The following is a 22094-nucleotide window of genomic DNA, read 5'->3' as shown; positions in this document are numbered from 1 at the left end:
TTTAATCAATAACATTTTGAAATCCAAGTTGTTTTATTAATGTTTCAATACAAGTAGCAAAAATACAAACATATGCAAATGCAGTAACGGCACTAATCTCTCTCCACAGAAATCGGCCACAACTCCACAAGAGAAATCCATTGTACATGCATATGGAACAGGCAAGTATGAGATCATGATGGACAAACGTCGCTCTCATAAGAGCAGTCCATCGCTCATTGCTTGTCGCTTAGCAACAGAGACCTGGCGGGCAGACAGTTAGTGTGTGAGACAGAGTGTGTGGGAGGGGAGGTTTGGAGGACGGGGGTAGAGAGAAGGACAGAAGCAGAGCAGCAGGGAGAAAAAGACAGAGGCAGGCTGAGAGAGAGAAAGACAGAGAGGAGATGTAATGCAAGACGCATGTGGGGGATGTGGAGAGAGCCAATACATGAATGTGTGGAGTAATCAGAAAAGTGATACTTCAACAATTTGAAAAGTAGCAGATGTAAGCGCTGGTGTATGTCCTAATTGCATTATATAAAAAAAATGTGTAAATGGTGAGCAAAAATCCTTACCATCAAGCCAGTTGATGCTATTTGGATTTACATTTCTTGGTCTTCATGTCAAATTAAATATGTGCATTTGACTAAATTACGCACCCCTTTGTTCATCAGCAGAAATTAATAGCACCCTATAACTCAACTCTGAATTACGGTCAACGATGGCTTCAGATTATATGAATACGTTTACATAATTTGTTCAACAATCACCATCAGAAGAATATGTATGAAGGAAAACCTTTTTAGCAGTAATGCACCGTAGGTCTGTTGATCAGATTATGTTTGAACCAATTTTAACCTTAAAATAATCTGGTTAAGCAGTTGACATGACAGCTGCAATAGTCAGAGAATAGCTTTAATCTTGTTATTATCAAATTATAGTGTGTGCATAAATGCACAGCGGGTGTGGTATGGTCAGCCTGTCCACAGCGTTTCATCACTTCCCACCCTATAATCCAATCTCCATCTCTATGACCATGGATTCCTAGAAATAAATGGGAATGAAAAATGAATGAAACACTTTAACAGTGTAAAATGCCACTTGACAACGTGAAATGGAATGACATTTAAAGACTTCCACCTCTGCATGAGCCCATGCATAGCTAACACCTGTTCCTTTTTGCTATTAGTCTGAACCTATTTATATTTACTGTAATTTTTTCACTGCTGTTTCAGAAACAGAAAATTTGCGAATAAAAACAGCCCCCCGCTCTCCATGTGGAGGTATGTAGAGATACAATCTTTGATAGAGATCATATTTGCATAACCTCACATTTGCATAATTCTGGATTTGAAGTGTGTGTGCTAAGATACACACCCCGAGTTTTGTGTATGTGATGAAAATGTTAATTCATCCATAGAAATTTCAAAGCCCCAGCTGAAATCTATGATATTAGTGGCTCGACAGTTAGCTATAGTGTAGCTCATTTCTAAAATATATACTTCCACAGTAGCCCCAGAAAACCAAGTGTGTGATTGGCAAAGTAGTTGTTACTCCAAATTTAGCTAAACTAGTTAACTTTGACAATGATACTGTTTTGAGATACTGTGTTATGTCTCTTTGAACCAAGTTTGTGTTAATTTGAACGATGAACCACGGTCAGCGTTTTTAAAACCAACACAAATATTCTTGTAAGCTGAACAACAACAAAAAATTATTAATTTAAATTTTACCATTCACAAAATTAGCAGGGAAGCACGGCACCATGAAGCAGTTTCGCAGTTGGCTTCACAGTACAAGTGCAAAAAGTGTGACAATTACCTGGACACTGTGTTCCAATGTTCAATTTTAAGAGAATGGATTGTGTGAAAAATAAGCAGATTCACATTCACAAATTTAAGAATACACTGGTCAAGATACACATTTTCAACACAAATAAAAATTTACACAACTGGAAATGTCGAGGCTACACATTTCTGATATTTTATTTCCATATTAAAGATGCAGCAGTAGGTGAAGGAAGGACATTCTAATAATGCAGGTGGCAAAATACCAAAATACCATCACGTTATTTTTAGCTTGGTGGAGGGTGAAAAATAGTGCAACCTTGGTACACACTCAATCCTCGGGGCCTGGGCTTTACGAGGCATATATTCTCCTGCATTGGTCTAATATCACCAACAGCAGCCAAGTTTCAAGGAAACCTCAATGACAAGGATAGAGCTGTGCTAGGGTAACTTAAGAATGCCACAATTCATAGTGAGCTTTAATGTGATCACACTTGAGCATACCACAGTGTGTGCTTTACCTCTTGAGCCAATATAGACCCATTGCATGCACATGCTGTGTCATTCATGCTTAGGGTCTTTCAGTTGTTGATCTCTTAAACTTGTTGTCAGTCAAAATGGAGTCCTCAGCTTTTCACAAAATATGACCTGTGTGGAAATTCTCCTTTAGGGCACATCAAATAATAGGGTGCGCACTTTACACGAGATCTTCAATAATCATGGTCTTTTCATCAAACCTATTATTGGAGACTTTTTCTTCAAATAACAGAGTTCAGTAAAGTGCGAGGTAGAATGGGCCAATCGATCAGCATGGCGTAGCTAAACACAGAAAAACAGCGTAACAGGAGACACTCTCTTGACCAACTTTGCTGATGGAAAATATCCAAGGGATTTCTATAATGGACCCAATTGACAGCACTCTAATTCAATCACGTGTGTTACAGTTGCAACTAAGCTGCCTCCAAATACCCCTGTCTATTTTAAACCCTGTTCAACAATGACAGACCAAGAAGACTCCAGTATGCCTGAAAAAACATATGCATAAGAAAAGAAACCCAGGCTCTCTCTGTCTAGCATGTGTAAATGTGTATTTCCATGTGCATGCCTCTGCATAGCCTTAGTGTGACATAAAAAAAAAAAACCTTGTGATCGTTCTATTACACACAACTTTGTTTGGAGTATATCATAGTCTCTAATCAGAAAGAGTAATGGGCTCACTAGAATGTGATGCTACACGGAGATTATTCATATAAAGTAATTACAGTAGACCCGATCATCAAATTATATATTATAGGCAAATCACATACATATATATTTATTTTTTTATTTTTTTATTTTTTTTACTCTATTCAATCACCTCAAGAACATGCTATATCTCACAAAATATTTCTTTCCCACTAGCAAGCATGTAGGAAAAAATTCATATTTGAATGGGTGTACAGCACACTAGTAAGAAATAACAATGAGGTTCTTTTATTTTCTTCTTAATCACCGCATACAGCTGTTGTTTACTATTAAAGCAGGATTAAGGCCAAGTTTTGCTGGGTAGTTCCAGGAGAAAGCACTGGTTGTTCCCAGAATGCCTGGGTCTTTGAGATCATTTTCTTCAAGGCGTCAAGCTAGTTGGGACGAAGGCCCTGTCCTCCTCTGCTTTCTAGACACAGGACTAGAAAGACAGTTAGTCACATAACAAGGTACGACTGTCAGTCGTCACAGGTTGGATTATTTCTTTCAGCCAATGTTCCTCCTGCTTTCCCTGTTGCAACAATTTTTTTTTGTGATACACAAACAACCAGGCTTGGAAAAAAAGAAGAGTAAATACTACGGCCCTAGGATCAAGAGCGCTGTAAATGTGTAATGCGCTGTTTATTGTGAAAGACAGCTGGAGGGTTCTTTCGTTATTGATTTATGAATATCAGGGTAAAGAATGCCACCTCCCTGCTAAGTCTCAGCCCTATCAATAATGCAACTACAGTATCTATGTCCACACAACAAATGAACAACACACTGGTATCTCCATTATTCATGAGGGATTCCACCTGTAGCACCTCAGCTGTTTTATATGTGTCCCAAAGGAAGATGTGCAGGAGCTCAGCACAAGCCATTAAATGCAGTGTTTGTAGTGGCACTACATTGATATTATGGTGTTCTGCCAATGGAGCTAACACACTCTAGTGCTATAACACGGATAAGACATTTCCTAGATATAATTTGGAGGAGAAAATCATTACAGTCATAACTGTCTGTGTAAAGATTTAATGATTATCATTCATGCAGCGTAATGACAAATATATAAATGTGTAATTACCACAAAAATAGACTATATTTCAACAAAATAAAACTAATAACAACATAGTTTTGTTGTATATAAATGTTAAACCATTTTCTGGTTTAATAATATCTGGCAAAACAAGAGTAGAGTCACCTTTAGCACCAGAGGGAGCTCCCAGCTGTTCTATATTGTTATGTTTTCCCTGAACAGAGAGGAAGACAGAAAGCATATATCCCCAACAGTAAATGGTATGGCAAAACAAAAAAAAATGCATTTTGCCTCTGAGCACTGTTGACACAGACATGGACAAACACCAAAACCCTTTGGTTGGAAGATTTAATTGCCTTGATGTCTCCTTCACTTTCAAATCCCAGAATGCTAACAGCACAAAATGTGCATGTTATAAATGTGCATGTAGTAGTGAATGTGTATATAGAAATCTATTTCTTTTTGAATAACAGTGCTTTGAAATTTTGAACTTAAAACATTTCAAATGACAAGTATTTTAACTGTCGTTCTCCTACGTTGTTCTCCTACATAAGCCCCCTAACATGGCAGTGCTATCACTTTCACTGTGTCACAATAAACAACCCCGGCACCTCTATGAACTGGCAGCCAGGAGGTCACAGCCGCTTTACAGAAGAAAGAGGGCTACAAGCTAGAGGAACAATATTTCTACCATGATTCAGACTGATACCACAGTATATAAACAAGTGTCACATTATACACGGTCCACTATTGGAACTGTGACATGTAATCTGAAGTTATTATGAACTATAATATTAGCTGTGTTAGCTCGTTATTTCAGAAGCATTTTTGTTATATTTGTTGAAATTATCTTTACACAATGACAGCAATCAATAAACCAAATGGTCTGACACAAAAATGAAACAAATATCTGTGGCTGTCTATGGACTGTAATAAGCACAGTCACTCACTTCATTTGCTCTAAATGAAATGATTGGCTGGTCTTACCTACCTGCACTCACTGTGCATGAAAATGTGTTTTGGGGGGAGTGGCTTTGGAGGGAGGCCTGAAGGGAATGGGTGGGATATTTTTAGTTGGATGCTTTCAAAATGTAGCAGTCTCATGCTAGTTTTCCAACAATACTTTAAGTTTACATTAAAACTGCAACTACTGCAACATTATGGGAACCCAATAATCTATGGGTGCCAGAAAGACTGTCTTGCCCTGTATGTGTACTGCAACACAGGGTTGCACAGAAAAGCAAACCACCACCTGTGTGGCATGCACCGCCTAAATATAAGACTCCAAATGCTTTTAATGGTGTGTGTGTGTGTGTGTGTGTGGTGGGGTCGGAGGTGTCTGTGTGTGCTTTATGTGTGAATATAAACAGCAGGTCCAAGGCTGGCCCTGAGACAGCAGTAAATCACATTATGCATTGCAATATCTGTATATCACAGCCACTGCCATTCTGCCCACTGACTTCCCACTGCTGTTCCAAGTCTCATCTTTGTATTTCACTCCTCTAAAAAGAGTGATGATAACTCAAGACATCACAGAATAACATTTATGAATTCATATTGGTTAAATTAAATGCTTTTGTGTGCAAAATATGCTTATCAAAGTAGCTGCAGTGTAAGAAAAAAGCTCTCTTTCTTTGTGTTATTGGACCGGAGTGTGGAAATGGACGTAATGACTAGACTCTGGAAGGCCGAACAAGGCTCTTCTTTATCTATTTATAACAAGGAGATGTATTTCCCGACTTGTGTGTCTTTGTTCTTATCGCCTAGCATGCATTTTTAAATCGCATAAACCCTGCATTTCTCACACCCACACACACGCCTCGCCAAGAATGGGTTGCTTTGATCGACAGGGAGTGTGGCAGTGATGGTCAGAGGCTGCGTGTCAGAGTAATTACAGAGCAGCCATGTTTGCAGGATAGGGCTAATCCCAGGAGAAGGGGAAACAGCAACAGCAGATTGTGCATAGGTAGGATTTCACCTCAAAAGACACACTGCCTTTGTTCAGTTCACTAGACTGTCATGTGAGAACATGATGGCTAATTTCTCCTGCAACCCTTGTCAACTTTGACCCTGACCCTTTTGAGACAGGTGAAAGCCTCATTCTCGGGTCAGGCTCAGGTCACAGTTTTCCATTTCTGATCCCCTAAGCATGGGTCAATTCCCTAAAGGGATGAAATAAAGAGAGAAAGGGCAATTAATGTTCTCATAAATTGTCACAAACAGACAGCCTGCTGTTCCTGCTGTCCATCTTTCTCCCCTTCAACCCTTTCTTGTCATCCTCTCTAATTCTGAGTGACTGGTGAAGGCAAGTCTTTCCTGGTGTTTTAACAATGCTGTTTCCACATGTCATCTGTGATATTACTTATGTCCCCCTGTGTTTATATCCCTGGGGGTAGAGGGCCAAATGAACAACAAGGGCTTCCCAGCAGACACCAGTCTTGCCTGGTCTCCTGTGGCTCCTATGGGGGAACACAAGGGAGACCTGAAGGACAATGACAGAAGATGCTTCGGTGCGGGACAAAGATAAAGAGAGGGATGGGCGGGCAATGAAAGGGAAAAAGAGAAGATGTAGACAGAGTGGAAAAAACAATATATAGAAAAACAATAGGATATAAAGTCAACAAAAAAGGGAATTAAAGAGGATAGACCCATAAAGAGTCCATGCTGGAGCTGGGGTTCATAGGATACGATGCATGCACCATTCATATCAGCATTTCTGTTTATTCTGTTACTGTTCAACTGGTGAAACATGGGGTAACTTTTATTGTCCAAAATCCAACCAAGTGGAGTTGGGGAAATTTAACCAAGATACATTTGCCATAGTCATAAATTAGTCCTAATCCTCAAAGCCGTTTCTCTTCTAAGACTCAAAACGTACGTAAATCTCTCCTTTGCGTAGCATGTCTAAGAATGTTTTTATAGTGGGTCTGGTAAAGGCATTCCTGGCTTTATTCTGTTTTTCAGGCACATAACTCACATAGATAGAAAGATTTTCTCTGCCTTGTTGTTGTTTGAGCTCATAATCTTAAACAAGATTCTGGGACACCATATGTTTTGCCCCCTTCTGCAAGCCAGACTTCCTAGTTACACATTTTATATACATTCCATTTACTGAGTGCATTTATGCTCCCCAAAGAATGAACCCTGTCAATTCTGAACATTCGCGCATTTCCTCCCAGTGGCATCACTTAGGCCAAAATGTCAGCTTTGCACATAATGTAATCTAATATGCATAATCTAATAAGAAGTATGCCATGGAATTTGCTGAGCAAATGCTCCCAAGAGGATAAATCCTTTCCTTTAGCCCCACTCTTATGACAAACTTTAAATTTTTAGTCCCACAATGCTGGTAAGCATCTAATAGCACTATCGTCAGTATGTTTATGTCCAACACATGCACTTGTCCTTCAATTTATGTTAAAAGAGTTTTTTTAAATATACATTTTAGCTCAAGATAATTCTACTCTCCTCTTGTGCATTGGATTTCAAGAAAAATACTAAGGAGAATGCTGTGTTGTTCCAAACCCTGACAATACACTGATTGTGCAAGGCATGATGAAAACCCTTACTTTTAAGGCACTCCTTTTTTCTCAGTAAGAGTACCAGAGTAAATCCTTATTCAGATATTCCTGCGCCACCACCCCTTTACTGCTGCTATATTAGCAACTTGTTCGCGTCCCTGCTTAGTTTCAATGACACTAATTAAACCCTCTTTTTGAGACATGATGACTCCAACTCATTGTTCATTCCCTTTAGCATTAGTTAGAGAGCTGGGAGCTGCTCTGTGAAATGAGATTGGTCTGTGTTGTGTCAAGTTAAATATTTCATCAAAGTCTATTGCTGCAGAATGACAAAAAAGTAAACTTAACATAACTTTAGTGGTGAATGAAACTGGATGCATTTTCCTTTTCATTCGTTCAATTTAAATAGAGAAACCTTATGAAAATTGCTATTTACTAAAAGTTTATTTAAATTAAATTAATTAAATTTACACACAAGTGTACAACACTTGATGCCAGAACTTCAAAAGGCTGTTTTGTTTTTTTTAACCAAGATATTATTTTAAAGCATGAGTACTCTTTGCCATGTTTATTGATATATTTGAAACAATAAGCTGATAAATTCTTTATGACCTTACAAACAACCACTTTTTAAGTACTCAACAGCACACATATAGCCACACACACGTGTTAGAGAAGCCTTGCTCAGGCTGCCTTCCTGAGCTCTCCATGGTGCTGAAAATCTCTACTTGTGCAGGATAGCCAAGGCCTATGGTCATTATGTTTATTATGTCCTGCCAAAACACAGAGATGGAGCACAACTGCTGTGTGTCACTGTGGCAAATGGATTCCATGTCTCAGATGAGCGCTATAGACAGCATTGACATGTCTAAATATTGGAACTAATCCCTGCTGCTCCCCTCGTCATAATTGAACAGCACATTTCAACACAGACCAAAAATTATCCAGAAGCATCCAGAGTGTGAATTCTGACTGGCAATGTTAAATAAGCAGGCGCCTATTACAGAAACGGGATGACTTATTATCAGTAATACAGTAAAAGTACATACTAATTAGTTCATATCATTTAGAGCTACACAACTAACCTAATCGTAATCACAATGTCAGCCTGTGAGATAATGTAACTGCAAAAGGCTGATATTAAAAGTAAAAATGTGTGTGTGTGTGAACACAACAACCTATTCTTATTTTTTTAATTATGATTTTATGTGCAGTCTGCTCATTATCTATGGCCAGAAAAAACAAAAAACGCAACGTCTGTCAGGGATGTTTGGCGATATTTGGATGCAAGCTCAGCGACATGGGTACTGTGTAAAACATGCTAAATGAAAGTCACTACATCACGCGGCAACACAACAGATTTGTATCAGCCCCTTAAACTAGAATGTCATTAGTGGAGGAGATCATGAGTTACATTTGTATCTGCATTGTTTGTAATTAATGTATAAATTCACCCATGATGTTCAAAATGGCTTCCATTCACTTATTACTACAAATTAAAACTATCTACTGTTTCAATGGTCCCCAGGAGGGCAACAAGGCAACTTAATACTCTTACAACTGCTGAGCAATTAAAGCGTAGCATAGGATGTCTGAGAGCAGGATGTCAGCTCTACATTATCATCAATCTTTAATGAGGCATCCAGCAATGAACCCATACACTTGTGCATCATCTGTACATGATGTCTACATATGCTGTCATTTGGGGCTCAACACTAGGCGCATCATCTTACAAAGCTCATGTCACTCTGAAATTGGTCCCGCTTTCCTAGCTTGGTTCATGTCTAGATACATTTCACAGCTTTCAGAGCAATGCCGGGCAGCAGACGGAACCTGAGTGAGACAGCACCTTCTGGGATTTCACTTTTGCAAGCATCAAACAAGGCTGTAATTGACAGCTGGGCTATTCAGCCACTCTGGAAAATGTCAGAAGAAGTCAAGAGGTAAAATCATTGTGTAGCAGGCCCACTCGTTTTGGCTGAACAGGGTTCAGCTTGTAGGCTGCAGCTTGTAGGCTGCCCTTCACTGTCAGTCGGACTTGTGTTCCCCATAAAAAACATTCCATTTTATTAGTGTCTAGTGCTCACTTAACTAATAGACACTGACTGGGATGCTGCCAAATGGGGTGCAATCTTAGCATTGTAGCATGGCTGCTATGAAGGCACACTGCTGGCAAACAGAGAGAAACCTGAGCCTTCTGTTAGCCTGCTAGGAGACTGACAATTAGCATATTACCCCAGCCCCCTTGGAGGTTAATTGAGACAGGTTGCTGAGGGCAGTGGCATTGGTATCTTAACCGCTTTCCTATCCTTCTCTGAGAAAGGAAGCTTGTGTGCTTTATTTTCACCTACAGGGTGGGCCTCACAGAGCCATGCATACCGTTAAGTGAGAGAGCTGATCTCTAAACAGGAAGCAGAAACACTGCCTGCTGAGATCTTTGAAGGTCACTGCCACGTCCGCTACACATCCCTCTCGCTCTCTGTCTCCATTGCTCTCTTTCTGTGCATCAGTGTACATAGCTCAAAGCACCAATTACAACATTAACCATGTTTTGATGTCCACATACCAGTGCACCATTGCCTGATTTCTGAGGATGGGTGGTGGGCTAAGGGGAGCGGAGCGAAGATGAGGCGGAGAGTAGGAGATGGCTGGCTTTGCCTTTACAAACACCTTTACAAAACATCTTACCTCTTCTCTAGTTGTTGAAACTACTGCAATACCATTACATCTGATTTCTATGGCCTGGCTATAAGGTAAGCATCAAACCCACACACAAGCACTTCCTCTGATGTTAAGCAGTTTAAGGACAACAACAACTGTGGAAGAAAGCTGGTAGACTAGAAACCATAAGCCTTGATCCCGCTGGCTAGAAGGGCACAAGCTAGCTATCTCCCTCCTGCAGGCCTCCCTCGCCAGCTTAGCCTAGCCGGTCTCAACCAGCAGATCTAAATGCAAATGATTTCCACTTCCAGTTTGACTAGGCATGAATCAGGAAGCTTAGAACCTTTAACACATTCAAGTAGAATCACTTCCCTCACGTGGAGCCAGGTATACCATTCCCCTCTAACCTTTAACCTCTGAATAGTTCCTGGGGCGTGGAAGTCCTTTTAATAGTCCAGTGACTGGCCAAAGAAGACATAACAGCATGACAGCAGGGGTGCACAGTTTGGGTGGGGGGGGGTTGACCTCTGTGTCTGCCTTATGATATACATAGTCTGGCCTGATATATGGCCTCTCCTTGTCTGTGGATTACCATACATCAGCATGGCACACTACAGTTGTCCCTAGATGGCCATCAAATCAGGCGCAGAGAATTAGGGATTAGGGCCCAGAAAAGGGAGGATCTCCACTGAAGAATAACTCATGAGTCACACTTTCCATTCCATTAGAGGAGTATGAGAAAATAAAGTTAATCAGTCCCACACAACACAACCTGTGTTGTTCTGTTGGATCTTAAAATTGATAAATCATTTAAGTCTCCTATCAAGGATAAATGCTGCTATTCCTCTGTTTTGTATTAATTTCTGTTGTTTGTCTGGGGAATAATAATGGGGCTTTTTTTCACAATTTTTTGACAATTTGTTGACTAAATAAATCATCAATTAATCTACAGACTAATGATAATGAAAATAAGAATTAGTTGCAGCCCTACTCCTGGTAAGAGGGGCTGGGTACAGCCATGCGTGCTGTGGTGGAAACTGGTCACGCTTTGCCCTGGGACAGCTGTGAGGCATGCGCACTCTCAGCAAGTGTCAACAACACATGACAAGACACATGCAACCCAACCACTGGCCATGAGAACATAGTAGTCCGCCTGCACACAGATTCCTGAGATGATAAAAAAACTAAGGAAGTGTACATAGATACAGCTTAATGTGCACAGCAAGTCTTTGTCATGTGTTTTGTGTTATCCAGTGGTATTGGCGTACTCATTTTAGCAGGTCATTTTATTTCCTCAATTAGCTCTAGATTTCAGCGAGCTAGTGTGGGATGAAGTGGGCGAGCCGGCCACGGCTGGGCTGAGGTTAGTAAGAGTGACAGCTGGTGTCAGGGAGTGTGCTCTATGCTGCCCTAGCGAAATGCAGCTGGTCCATTGCCAAATACAAAGGAATACATGGGCGCACAACAGTTCGTCTCTGAAGGCACCTAAAGGCACGCACACTGAAGAGTGTCCCAGCATACCTCATTCACTCTGCAGTAGATTTGTTTTTTCTTGTCATAAAGGTGGACAAAAATGTAGACACAGACTCCAACACATGCAAACACTGAGGTCGGTTTCAAACTCTGGTTTGATTAATTGCTCTGCAGTGAAAGCCAAGCCTTAGAGCATAAACATCGATAACAATCTTCAATTATGGAAAGGCACTGAAGTGATTTAAAATTGACCGAGGCTGCCATATCTCTGAAGAAAACAAAATTACCTTTCCACCTTCAAACTTAAAGCTATTTAATATTAAGTGATAATACATTTGCTTTATCATGAACCCTCTAACTGCAGACTGGCGAGAGGTCAGAGAAAATGGATCCATGGCACCAGATGTGTCTTCACCCCAGCTCTTTATTAGTCACATCACAGGAGTAGAGTCTGGCCTTCAGCGAGGGAGAATCAACGTGCAGCACATCAAACCCTAATTAGATAAGATGAAACTTTAATGATCCCATGATTGCTATGGGGATACTGAGCAACAGCAAACAAATAGGAGAAACAATATACAGAAGAGAAAGCATCAGATATCCAGACAAAAGACAGAATAAATGAAAAATGTGTACAATATTCAGGTTCAAAACTGAAGTGTGAATCAAGGGCAATGTGGAGCTAAAAATGCATTCAAGTACAATTTGCATTCACAGAAAAATGTTGAACAGTTCTACTAACAGTCATGCAATTGCAGAGAAAGTACCTCAGTGTGTACACAAACTGCTCATCCTCATATTTTTGAAAATGATATGCGAAATATGACACAATCAGATCAGATTTGAAAGTGTAAACTTAAACTTATAGTTAAACAAATGTGTTTTATTGTCTGTTGTAATATTTGAGGATGGAGGGAGGGTATGTACAAAAATGATGTCAAGATATTTGTACTAATTCACATGCTGAGAACATACAGGTATAAGTACAAAACAGGAATAATGCAACAGAATGCCACCTCGATTAGACTTAAGCACAGGAAAGCTAAATGCCAGGAGTAGACTGCTCAATCCATCACCCGTCTGGTTTAGCTGTTCGGACAGAACCAAGTGTACAATCCTGATGGATGTCGGCAATAAAATGCACATAAAACACTACATTTTGCACCTTACAGGGATGAGGGGGAGGCTGTTTTACTGAGGTGAGGTGGGAGGTGTATTTTGTATATATATCTCACCAAAACACAGTGATACCACATGTAGTTTGGTGCGTGAATTGAAATACATGACAGACTTGGCTTGTACAGTGCCTCTGTATTGTCAGCTCAGACCAGTTTGCAGTTGGTGGTTCACCACTCCAGGTACTTCTAAGAGCAAACCATCTAACTCCCTACAGCTTTGTGAAAGGAGTCAGGCAGCTTATTCCTCCTCCTGATCACATCCGCTGCCAGCTGCAACTAATGATTACTGTCAATTTAGATCCATCCTCCCAAGTATTTTCTCAATTAATTGTTTCACATTGTCCTACAGTCCAACTTTACACATTCAGATTGCTTTTTTTTTTTCCCGGACCAAGATTTTTTTTAAAGCAAATCATCACAATTGACCAGCATTAACCAGAGTGTGGCTGAAGTTTTGTTGACTTTAAAATTACTTAAATGATTAATTGCATTTCATTTTCAGTGGATGGATAAATTTTGTGATTGACTATTCATTTCAGCTCTAAAAAAAACCTTTATGCTGCAAGAATGACAGGCGATATTAACTAGTATTTCTTAACAAGATAAATTATTAGATTTACATAGCAATTTTTTTAATACATCAGTCCATTGATTTCCTTTCCTATGTTGGCTCACCTCTGATCTCTGTGTCATGTTTAATTCCAATATGTTGAGTGAAAGATACTGAGCTGTTGGCTAATTAAACTTCTGGTTAGATTCCATTGATTGTTGTACATAAATATGAGTGAGTTAAGTTGATGTAAGTAGTTACATGATGTATTGAATGAATAATTCTGTTTATTCCCCAGCCCTGTAACAGACCATGTCAGGTGTTTCAATTTCTTTAGTGTTTTCACAGAGCCATTTTGTCCACATGATGGTGGTGCCATTTGTGTTTAAATAGAGACCGGTGCCACATACGCAAAGCCTCTATACTCCTCTTCCCCACGCATCCCAAATAACAGAGGCATCATATAAGAACTCCTGGAGGTGGCATGACGCAGAGTAGATAACTAGACCATTAGATAACCGTTCAGCAGTGAAAGCAGCAAAGCAGAGAAAACAGCACAAAAACTCAAATAAGCCTCGCAACATGGCAGTGGTTTCCTCCACTTAAGTATCAGTGAGTGGCTGTGCTTATTTCTGTCAGCCATTCATATGCATTAGCATTGTCTTGAGCGAGTCTTTCCCTTAGTAGGAAACCCTTTATTTAGAGTGTGTGAAGTCTCGAACTGCACCGCAAAAAAGAGAATGAAACAATGAAGCTCCAGGCAGCCTGCCTGCCTGAGAACTGGTGTTTGCATGGAGACGTAGGGCAAATCGAATTACAAATGTGGTTGACATGTGGTTTAAAAATGGCATTTGAGCCCGCAACAGCCAGCAGATAAATGATGCTATAAATATTGCTATTACCAGCACAGAGTTAGAAAAATCAATATGGGTTTGGTTTCTTATTTTATGTTGCTTTTTTAGTCTAGCCGGGAGACAGCACCAAAGCTATAAAACATCGTTTTCTTGTCTGCTATACATATGTCCTATCTTGTTATAGAAATATAGTAGTAAAAAGGTGATTACAGGCTACCTGCTTCCTTGGACTTTCTGGCTTTACAGAAATAATAGCAGTACAATACAGGTCACCATCAGGCCCCAATTCCGTGTTTTATAGAAACAGTCTGAACAGAAGATGCACTGTAACATTTTATTTCCTTATCTTTCCTTCTGCCAGTATGATCTCGATGACCCATGACATCTCCTTATAATCCCAACAGAGAAGATGACCATTTAAAAGAATTAGGACACAGCTGTGTGTCAATGGCAGAGCGCAGGAGGACACTATGCAATGCAACACCCCCTCTCAAACCTTCCGTCACCCTCACACCCCCTGTTTCCACTTCCTCCTGTGTCTCTCTCAGAGTTTCCACCTCTATTTCCTTGCCTCTGATTCCAGGTTCCCAGTAGTGCCAGAGAAAGCCCCCCCACCCCCCCCAAACCAACTATGCATCCTGTTTCTGACACATGCCAACTTAGCCGGCCGCACTAGTCAGCTGAACAGAGATCCAGTTTCCCCTTCTTAATACTCCTAACAAGCCTTTTCCCTCTGCAGCCAAGTGTCAAGCCTACCAAAGTCACCTAACGGCATGGCTCTGCCTTCCACACACAGCAACACAACAATAACACAGAGAGGGAGCACCAACAGAAACATGCTTCCATTTTCACTGTTTCTCCTCATTTACAAGGAATGAGATGCAACCAGATACCCACCAGAAGACACAATATGGATACCTCATTATATTTGCATGGTTTCTTTTCATCACTTTTTGTAAGCAGACATGGGAAGTATGAAGGAAGACATATGGTTTGGTGACATTTCTGATACTGGAATCCATGGGCAGAACAAAATGACAGGAGGCTGACAGCCAAGTAATAGCCTAAAAAGCAGTCTCAGTGTAAACAAAAGCTGTTTAGACTGGATGACTTTTTGTAAGCAGACTTGAAAGTAAATGTCTGCACTGTTCAACATGGCCAGTAGCCTGGCTGGACAATTCAAAAGTAATGAAATGAAATGAGCCTTAACTTGAGAGATCTAGATCCAACACAGCTAAAGTGAACATATCTGTAATGTTTTTTTTTTTGTTTATATAGGAGAGTTTTGTGGCTGAGCGATATGATTGCAATCAGTATCACAAGTTATGCTCCACAAATGTAAAACAATATCTTCACCAACTCTAACATTTACATTTTTTTATAAACACTCCTTTGGACAACAGATTTTTGAAAATGAACATGATTCCACTGAATATCAATAAAGGATCATGTTGAATGATTGCAATTGAGTGTTTCTCAAAGTAACATTCAGCTCAGACACAAAACAACAAACTAGAGGAAATAAGAAAAAGATGCAGTGAAAACCAAACACCCGGTCAAGTTGCATCTCATATTTTCTGTGTTATTATTATTGTCGTTTAAGGATGATGACTCTATGCCCCGTCTCCCACCTCTCATAACACCAAACACAAATGGGCATAAAGGGGCCAAGGCCAGCAAAAGGACACGACATAAGAGCAAAAGGAGGGGCCACTGCTCATCCAATTAAATTGGACACAACCCAAACATATCAAATACAAAGAAGTTTACCCTCGCTCTCTCTTTCTTCAGTCCATCATTGTCACTACGTCCTCTTTTCAACCCCTGTGCACTTAATGCTAAAGACAGATTGGCACTGTCACAGCACTCGTCATTACCTGATTTTTGTTTTTGTATTAAATATCAAAACATTTTCTCATTCCAAGCAGGCAATATGAAATAAAACATGCCCAGACCATATTTTGCACACTCTGAGCAATATTAGCTTTTCACTGCCCCTTTGTTCAGCCAGGGGACCACTTGCACTATACACAAGTGTGTGAGTCATGTGTGAAGCAGGCTTAAATACACACGTGAATCAGCCATGATTCACCATTATTGCAGACCACCCCAAGCAAACTAATGGGCATTCACCCTTTTTTTATCCTATTTTTATATTAGTCCTACAGACAGGTTACCTCCATCATTCCACAAAGATATTTAATGTGCAGCACAAACACATTGCAGCCACCACTGCCAGTGTAACAAATAGAAAACCGTGAAAAGAATACAGGATTTTTCCAGGGATTTAATATTGCAGCGTTGTTGCACACCATGAAAGGGGCAGCCTTGATATTGTTGGGTCTGCATAAGAAGTCCCAGTGGACTTCATTAGGATTGTATGTCTGGCTATGAAACTAATGTATGTCTCTTCTAATCGTTTACTTTCACCCAGGAAGTTAACAACTGATGTGGCATGAGGATAGTCTGATGTATGTCGAAGCAAAATAAAATGAAGGAACTGCTTTCCTCTCATCCCACCCATATCTGTCATGCAACACCACCCCCTTCATTCAGGAGTGGGAGTTGGTAAACAGGGCCAGCAGATAATAACAATCACATTCAAGGGATGCATTCATTATATAGGCACTGCAATTGGCACAATGTCCGTATAGTGGGTGCAGAGGAAGCCATCAGATTCAGCCAAGTGACATGTCACTTGCACAATGAAGGCCATTACAGAACAGGACAGTGGCACATAGAAAAACACAGGGATGTCTAGAGGATGTGTTTCTGTGATTATGTGATACTGATTGCGGAAACAGTGACAATCATACCTTGGTTTTGATGTTGCAATGGCAGCAAACAGTCCACATATATTTTAGGGTCCTCCACAGCAGGATGATGAAGAGACCCCCAAAAAACGTCACCATGGAGGAGGCGAGGAATGCCCACCACATGCGCTGTCCATTATTGTCGCAGGGCACCTCAGACGAGAACGGGATGACAACGTCTTCCATCTTGGATATTAAGATTGAAGAGTCCGGATTTTTGTTATTAATGATATTGCTTGTCCTCATAGAGCTGTCGCTTCCATGGGGAACGGTGCCATCTGCCTCAGCTAGCATTTAGGAGCCTTGGAGAGCCTGTGCCAGCGTCCCCAGCCCCACTCACCAGCCATATTGCTTGAAAAAAAATCCCCTCTTCGCTGTAGATTATGTTCACCCACCCGATGGAGTCTCTTTCTGTAATTTAGCAGCCTATGAATTGTTTATTCGTGACAGCGTGAGACACCGCACACGCGAACCTGACTAAAATAGCGGGTCGGTGGCCCTTGGAGAGAGGCATTTAAATCCGCAATAATGTCGAATCTTAGGCGCTTCTCAATCTGAGGGGGTTTCTGGCTCTTTCACGCCAAAAGCCATGGTAAAGACGGCGTCGTTTTGCAGCCGTCGAGGCTGCCAATGATGTCTCGGAGAGTGGTAAACACAGCGACAATGAAAAATGTCAACAGCCTGTTCTCGGGGAGGCGACCTCTCTAGCCGTCTTCCATTCAGGGATCCTTACGATCATCAGGCAGAGAATCAATGTCACTTTTCTTTCAGAGTAAATCGACTGTGAACGGTTTGCCACAAAACGAAAAATACACAGATATATAGTTAACTCCTACAGTTGGTTTACCGCCACTGCAGTGCCGAAATCTACATATTCTTGCGGGCGTTATTGTTGTCAATTCTGCGTAAAAGGACGAGCGCTCGGCTGGATGTCACTGTGTCCATTCGGTCCCCTGCAGCCCTGGCACGGAGCGGCCAGCTGAGAGCGCCTGTCAGAACCGCTCCAGAGGAAAGCGGGGAGATTTACAGGTAGGAGGGCGGAGCGAAGCGCTAATAATAAAGACGGACAGAGGGCAGTAATACCTCGACGATGTTTATGCCAAGTGCTGACATCTCCGCTGCTGTGTATAAACGAAGTAGGCTACGATTGCGCCTTTGCGTCTTTGCTGCGCGCCAATGACGCACGTCGCAAAAAAAGGAAGAGGCTTTGAAAAGCAACCATATACATGTAAGGATTATACCTCGCTATATATACATCACATATAATGTTGCGGTCCCTATAGGAATATTGTATTGATACAAGTGGATATAAAACGACAATAAAGTGAAGTTAGTCATCACTGACTACAACACTGTCAGTCCCTGTAGGGATATTAATGTACTGAATTTTCATTAAGGATAGTACAGTACTCCCCTTTTTCCAATTACTGAGCCCGTGGCTTTTCATCCGTGGATGACGGCGTCCCTGTTTTCATTTTGTTGAACCAGATAAAACGCCTTACGCGCACACACACACACACACACACACACACACACACACACACACACACACACACACACACACACACACATAGTGAGTGTTATGAATGTCCTTCCCGGTCAATTACTGTAATATGCTCACTTTTAGCTCACATGTTGGGTCAAAGACAGGTGGGTATTGGTGATGACGGTGAGGCATGACCAGCGGTAGTTTATGGTTGCTCATGGAAGCTCCTCAAGTAGCAAGTCAGACCAAAAGATATGGGAAAACAGCTGGCTTGGGGCCCTGAATAACCACTGACCCCTGAGCACCAGACCAGGCAGGTGCACACAGCCACCTGTGTCACAAGGCTCCGGACTTCTTGGAGGTTGTTTGCATGACCCCCAATAATCTGCCCCGCCTAGTCTTTCTGATTGCTTCTAAGTAAGTGACAGTGCAATTTAAGGTTCATATCCCTTCTGCACTCTGTGTGAGTCAAAGTATTAAGGAAAGTTGTAAAGGTATTAACAAAATATATATGAGCCACTAGATACATTACCTGATAAATGTCCCATGAAGTGTGGAATTATGATCTCAAGGACAGATCATTTTGAAAAGTAAACATGCCAAAGTAAGGTGTGAAGAAGATAGATGTTCTATGATGGTAATTTATTGTCTGGGAAATATTAGTGCTTCTACAGAAATAGCTGCTGCAACAGAATCTTTTAACCTGGGAGGGGGGTGAGCTGTAAAACACTGAAGGCAAGGCAATCTGAAAACTTGCACATCAGAGTTGTGCATTTTGACTTCACATTTTGACTTGTGGTACCACTGAACATCTGACCAGCAAGTGTTCAAGGATGGGCCTTGAGCAGCACTTATGAAGTTGTCCTCCTGCTGGCAAAATTGGGAACTGTCACATTAAAGGCAAAGGATGCTACTCCACAGCAGCCTGCCATTTTCTTTTTCAATTTTTATTACAACATTTTAATTAAAAAATATATAATTCTTGAAAGAATCAATGTGATACTGGGCAGATAATTATAAAGAATAAAGATGTCTAATGCCTCACAATGAGGAAATGTTATATCAATGTTCATTTTTATTAAATAAGTTATGTTATTTTTCAGGAAGTAGGTCCAGTTAATGGAGGCCTTCTATTGAAAGCAAAAGATTTTACTCATGTTGTGGATTCACATAGAATTACAAATATATCTACATATTATTTATGCTGCATACACTCTGACAAATGTAAGAAAGGAAAACAACAGGGGAACCATTCTTACTGCTATACAAACTATAAGTAGCAGTATAGGAGCCAATTGAGATCCAAATTCCAGAGCAACAATAAGCTCCCCAAGAGGTCACAGATAGTGAGAGCATCAGCAGCACATGCTACATACATTATGTCATAGTAAATCTTGCTTTTGTTTATTGCTGGCCAAAGCAGAAAGGACTTGAATTGATCATCTCCCATGAAGGGCCAGCTTTTGGGCGAGTGGTTCCTACGGGCCAGCAGAACTTTAGCCAAGGGGTCTCATTGGGACACATGAGGAGATTAACGTGAGAGCAGTCGATTGGTAATCCCGTTGGACATTTGGAGACATTCAGAGTTAACATGCTCAAGAACCAGCAGAAGGCTGAACGAGACAAATTCATTCCATCATGCAGATAGATGGGGAAAGCCACGACTTGCCAGTGTAGACTACAGAAATCCTTCGCTGTCAGACTTAAGACCTCTCAAGTTCACTTGAGCTGTCAACAGCTGTCTTGAAACAGACACCTCAGCAGGAGAGCTGGAGACCCTATCCCTTTCTAAAACAGGCAATAGGGTACTTGTAGGACATTAATAATTGGGGCACGGCATAGCAATTACATGTGTATCAAATGTGGTGTAAAGTAATTAGTGACCAAAACTTTAAGGGACATTCCCTGGAGAACATAAAGTAACATCACAGTGGCTTTTTGAAAGAGCAAATGTTCTCACCATTGTGGAACTATAAGGCCTGAATGGCAGGCAGTTTGAGGCATTAGATATGCTGGATGTTTGGAGACACTGGGTGCTCTCTTGCCCCAATGAACCTGAAAGGCACTGGAGGGGAGTCATTCACTGTGACATTATTGGCTAGAAGACCACATGACCCCGGATGCAGAGCTCGGAGAAAACGGCCTCAAGCGAGAGGCACCCAATCAACCAGCAAGATCTGGTGTCACTACGGTCTGTCCAATTGCATGGAAAACAACTCTCATATAATGCTGCAGAAATACACATTTTTCTTGGAGTGTAGGCCCAATGTATGTTTATCATGTTCCTAAGCCCTGGCATATATTTGTCAAACTTTTAAGAATTACATTTATGAGTGCCAGCTTAGGAGTCTTTTTTTATTTTTTATTTTTTTACAGCCGAAGGTAACTATGTAACTATGTTGCATGTTCCGACATTGAAATAGCCAATAAGAGACATTATTTCACCCTGCATCTGCCATATTGTTCATTCTGCATTCTTAAAGAAAATACATTAAGCTTTTGATTAATTTATGACATGACAACATTCTTTGTGTATATGCAAGTTCCCTAATATTTCCAGGAAATTGTTTATAAAATGTAAATGGTGATTAAATAATAGAAAGTTGTCCGACAATGAAACAAAAAGGAAACTAAACTGGAGCAGGAAAGACATTCTGCTGCTGGCAGACAGTGTACATCAGAGAAATCATACGATAAAGATGATTTAGTACCACAATAACTGAAGAATGCATGTATAGTGAGTGCACACAAAATAATGCCAGCTACAATGGTGTGGTTTGCACCCCTGATAATAGAAAAAAAAAAAAGGAAATGTGGTGTAACATCCTATCAAACATTCAAATCAAATAAGGCTAATAAAAAAACTGCCAGATTTTTACCTTAAGTAAAAAAAAATATTTTAGCAGTTTGATAAATATGGGTCTACATGGTATTAAATATAAACCTCGCTTGACAGGCATGTCTTCTTAACGAGATTTTGATCTCATTAAGACTACCTGATTAGATAAAGTTACTTAAATGACTCACACAGTATACCTTTATATGGTCAAGATAATTAACCATTTCTTTCTAAGAAACAAGCTTATTGGCCATGATAGATTTAATGTTCTAGTGTAAGGGCAACACACACTGACCTGTGACCATCAAACTGCAAAACATGATGCATGACTGTAGGGCTGCTGAAGAACGAATAGAGTCACAGTGTATTTAAAAAGTGTATATCAACCCAAGAGTGCAGCTGCTGCTTTAATGCTGAGGCAAGGCCACGTCTTTATCGCTGTGAGATCCTGGCAGATATTGTTACACTACCTTATCTCAACTGAGAAATTGATGGCCACTTAATCCGCCACTTTTTCATTTGCCGCAGCTTTCAGCAAAATGGATTTACTTTCATCCTCACAGATCACTGAAGGATGTCGTCACATTTCAGCGAGACATTAACACATAATTTTTGCTTTCAGCCCTGCTTTCATCCACTTCTTTAAAACATAAGCTCAATAAAAAGGCAGAGCAACATGTTTTTTAGCATTTT

General features: G+C 40.6%; 1 protein-coding gene and 1 long non-coding RNA gene across 5 annotated transcripts in view; one reads left to right on the top strand and one right to left on the bottom strand.

Moving 5' to 3' along the window:
* LOC123984028 overlaps window positions 1-410 on the top strand; it is a 29342-nt gene extending 28932 nt beyond the window's left edge. For both annotated transcript variants that reach the window (XR_006828353.1, XR_006828352.1), the window contains exon 4: window positions 110-410. This is a non-coding gene — a long non-coding RNA (uncharacterized LOC123984028). The remainder of the gene's footprint in view (window positions 1-109) is intronic.
* The window catches only part of kcnma1a (potassium large conductance calcium-activated channel, subfamily M, alpha member 1a), a 151594-nt gene extending 133459 nt beyond the window's left edge, over window positions 1-18135 (bottom strand). For all 3 annotated transcript variants that reach the window (XM_046070606.1, XM_046070605.1, XM_046070607.1), the window contains exon 1: window positions 17080-18135. In XM_046070606.1, the coding sequence (XP_045926562.1) occupies window positions 17080-17370 (291 nt within the window). In that variant the 5' untranslated portion in view covers window positions 17371-18135. The remainder of the gene's footprint in view (window positions 1-17079) is intronic.
* Window positions 18136-22094: the final 3959 nt, after the last annotated feature.

Source organism: Micropterus dolomieu, linkage group LG15, assembly GCF_021292245.1.
Source record: "Micropterus dolomieu isolate WLL.071019.BEF.003 ecotype Adirondacks linkage group LG15, ASM2129224v1, whole genome shotgun sequence".
In the NCBI taxonomy this organism is placed as follows: Eukaryota; Metazoa; Chordata; class Actinopteri; order Centrarchiformes; family Centrarchidae; genus Micropterus; species Micropterus dolomieu.
This window is presented reverse-complemented; position numbering and strand designations above follow the sequence as displayed.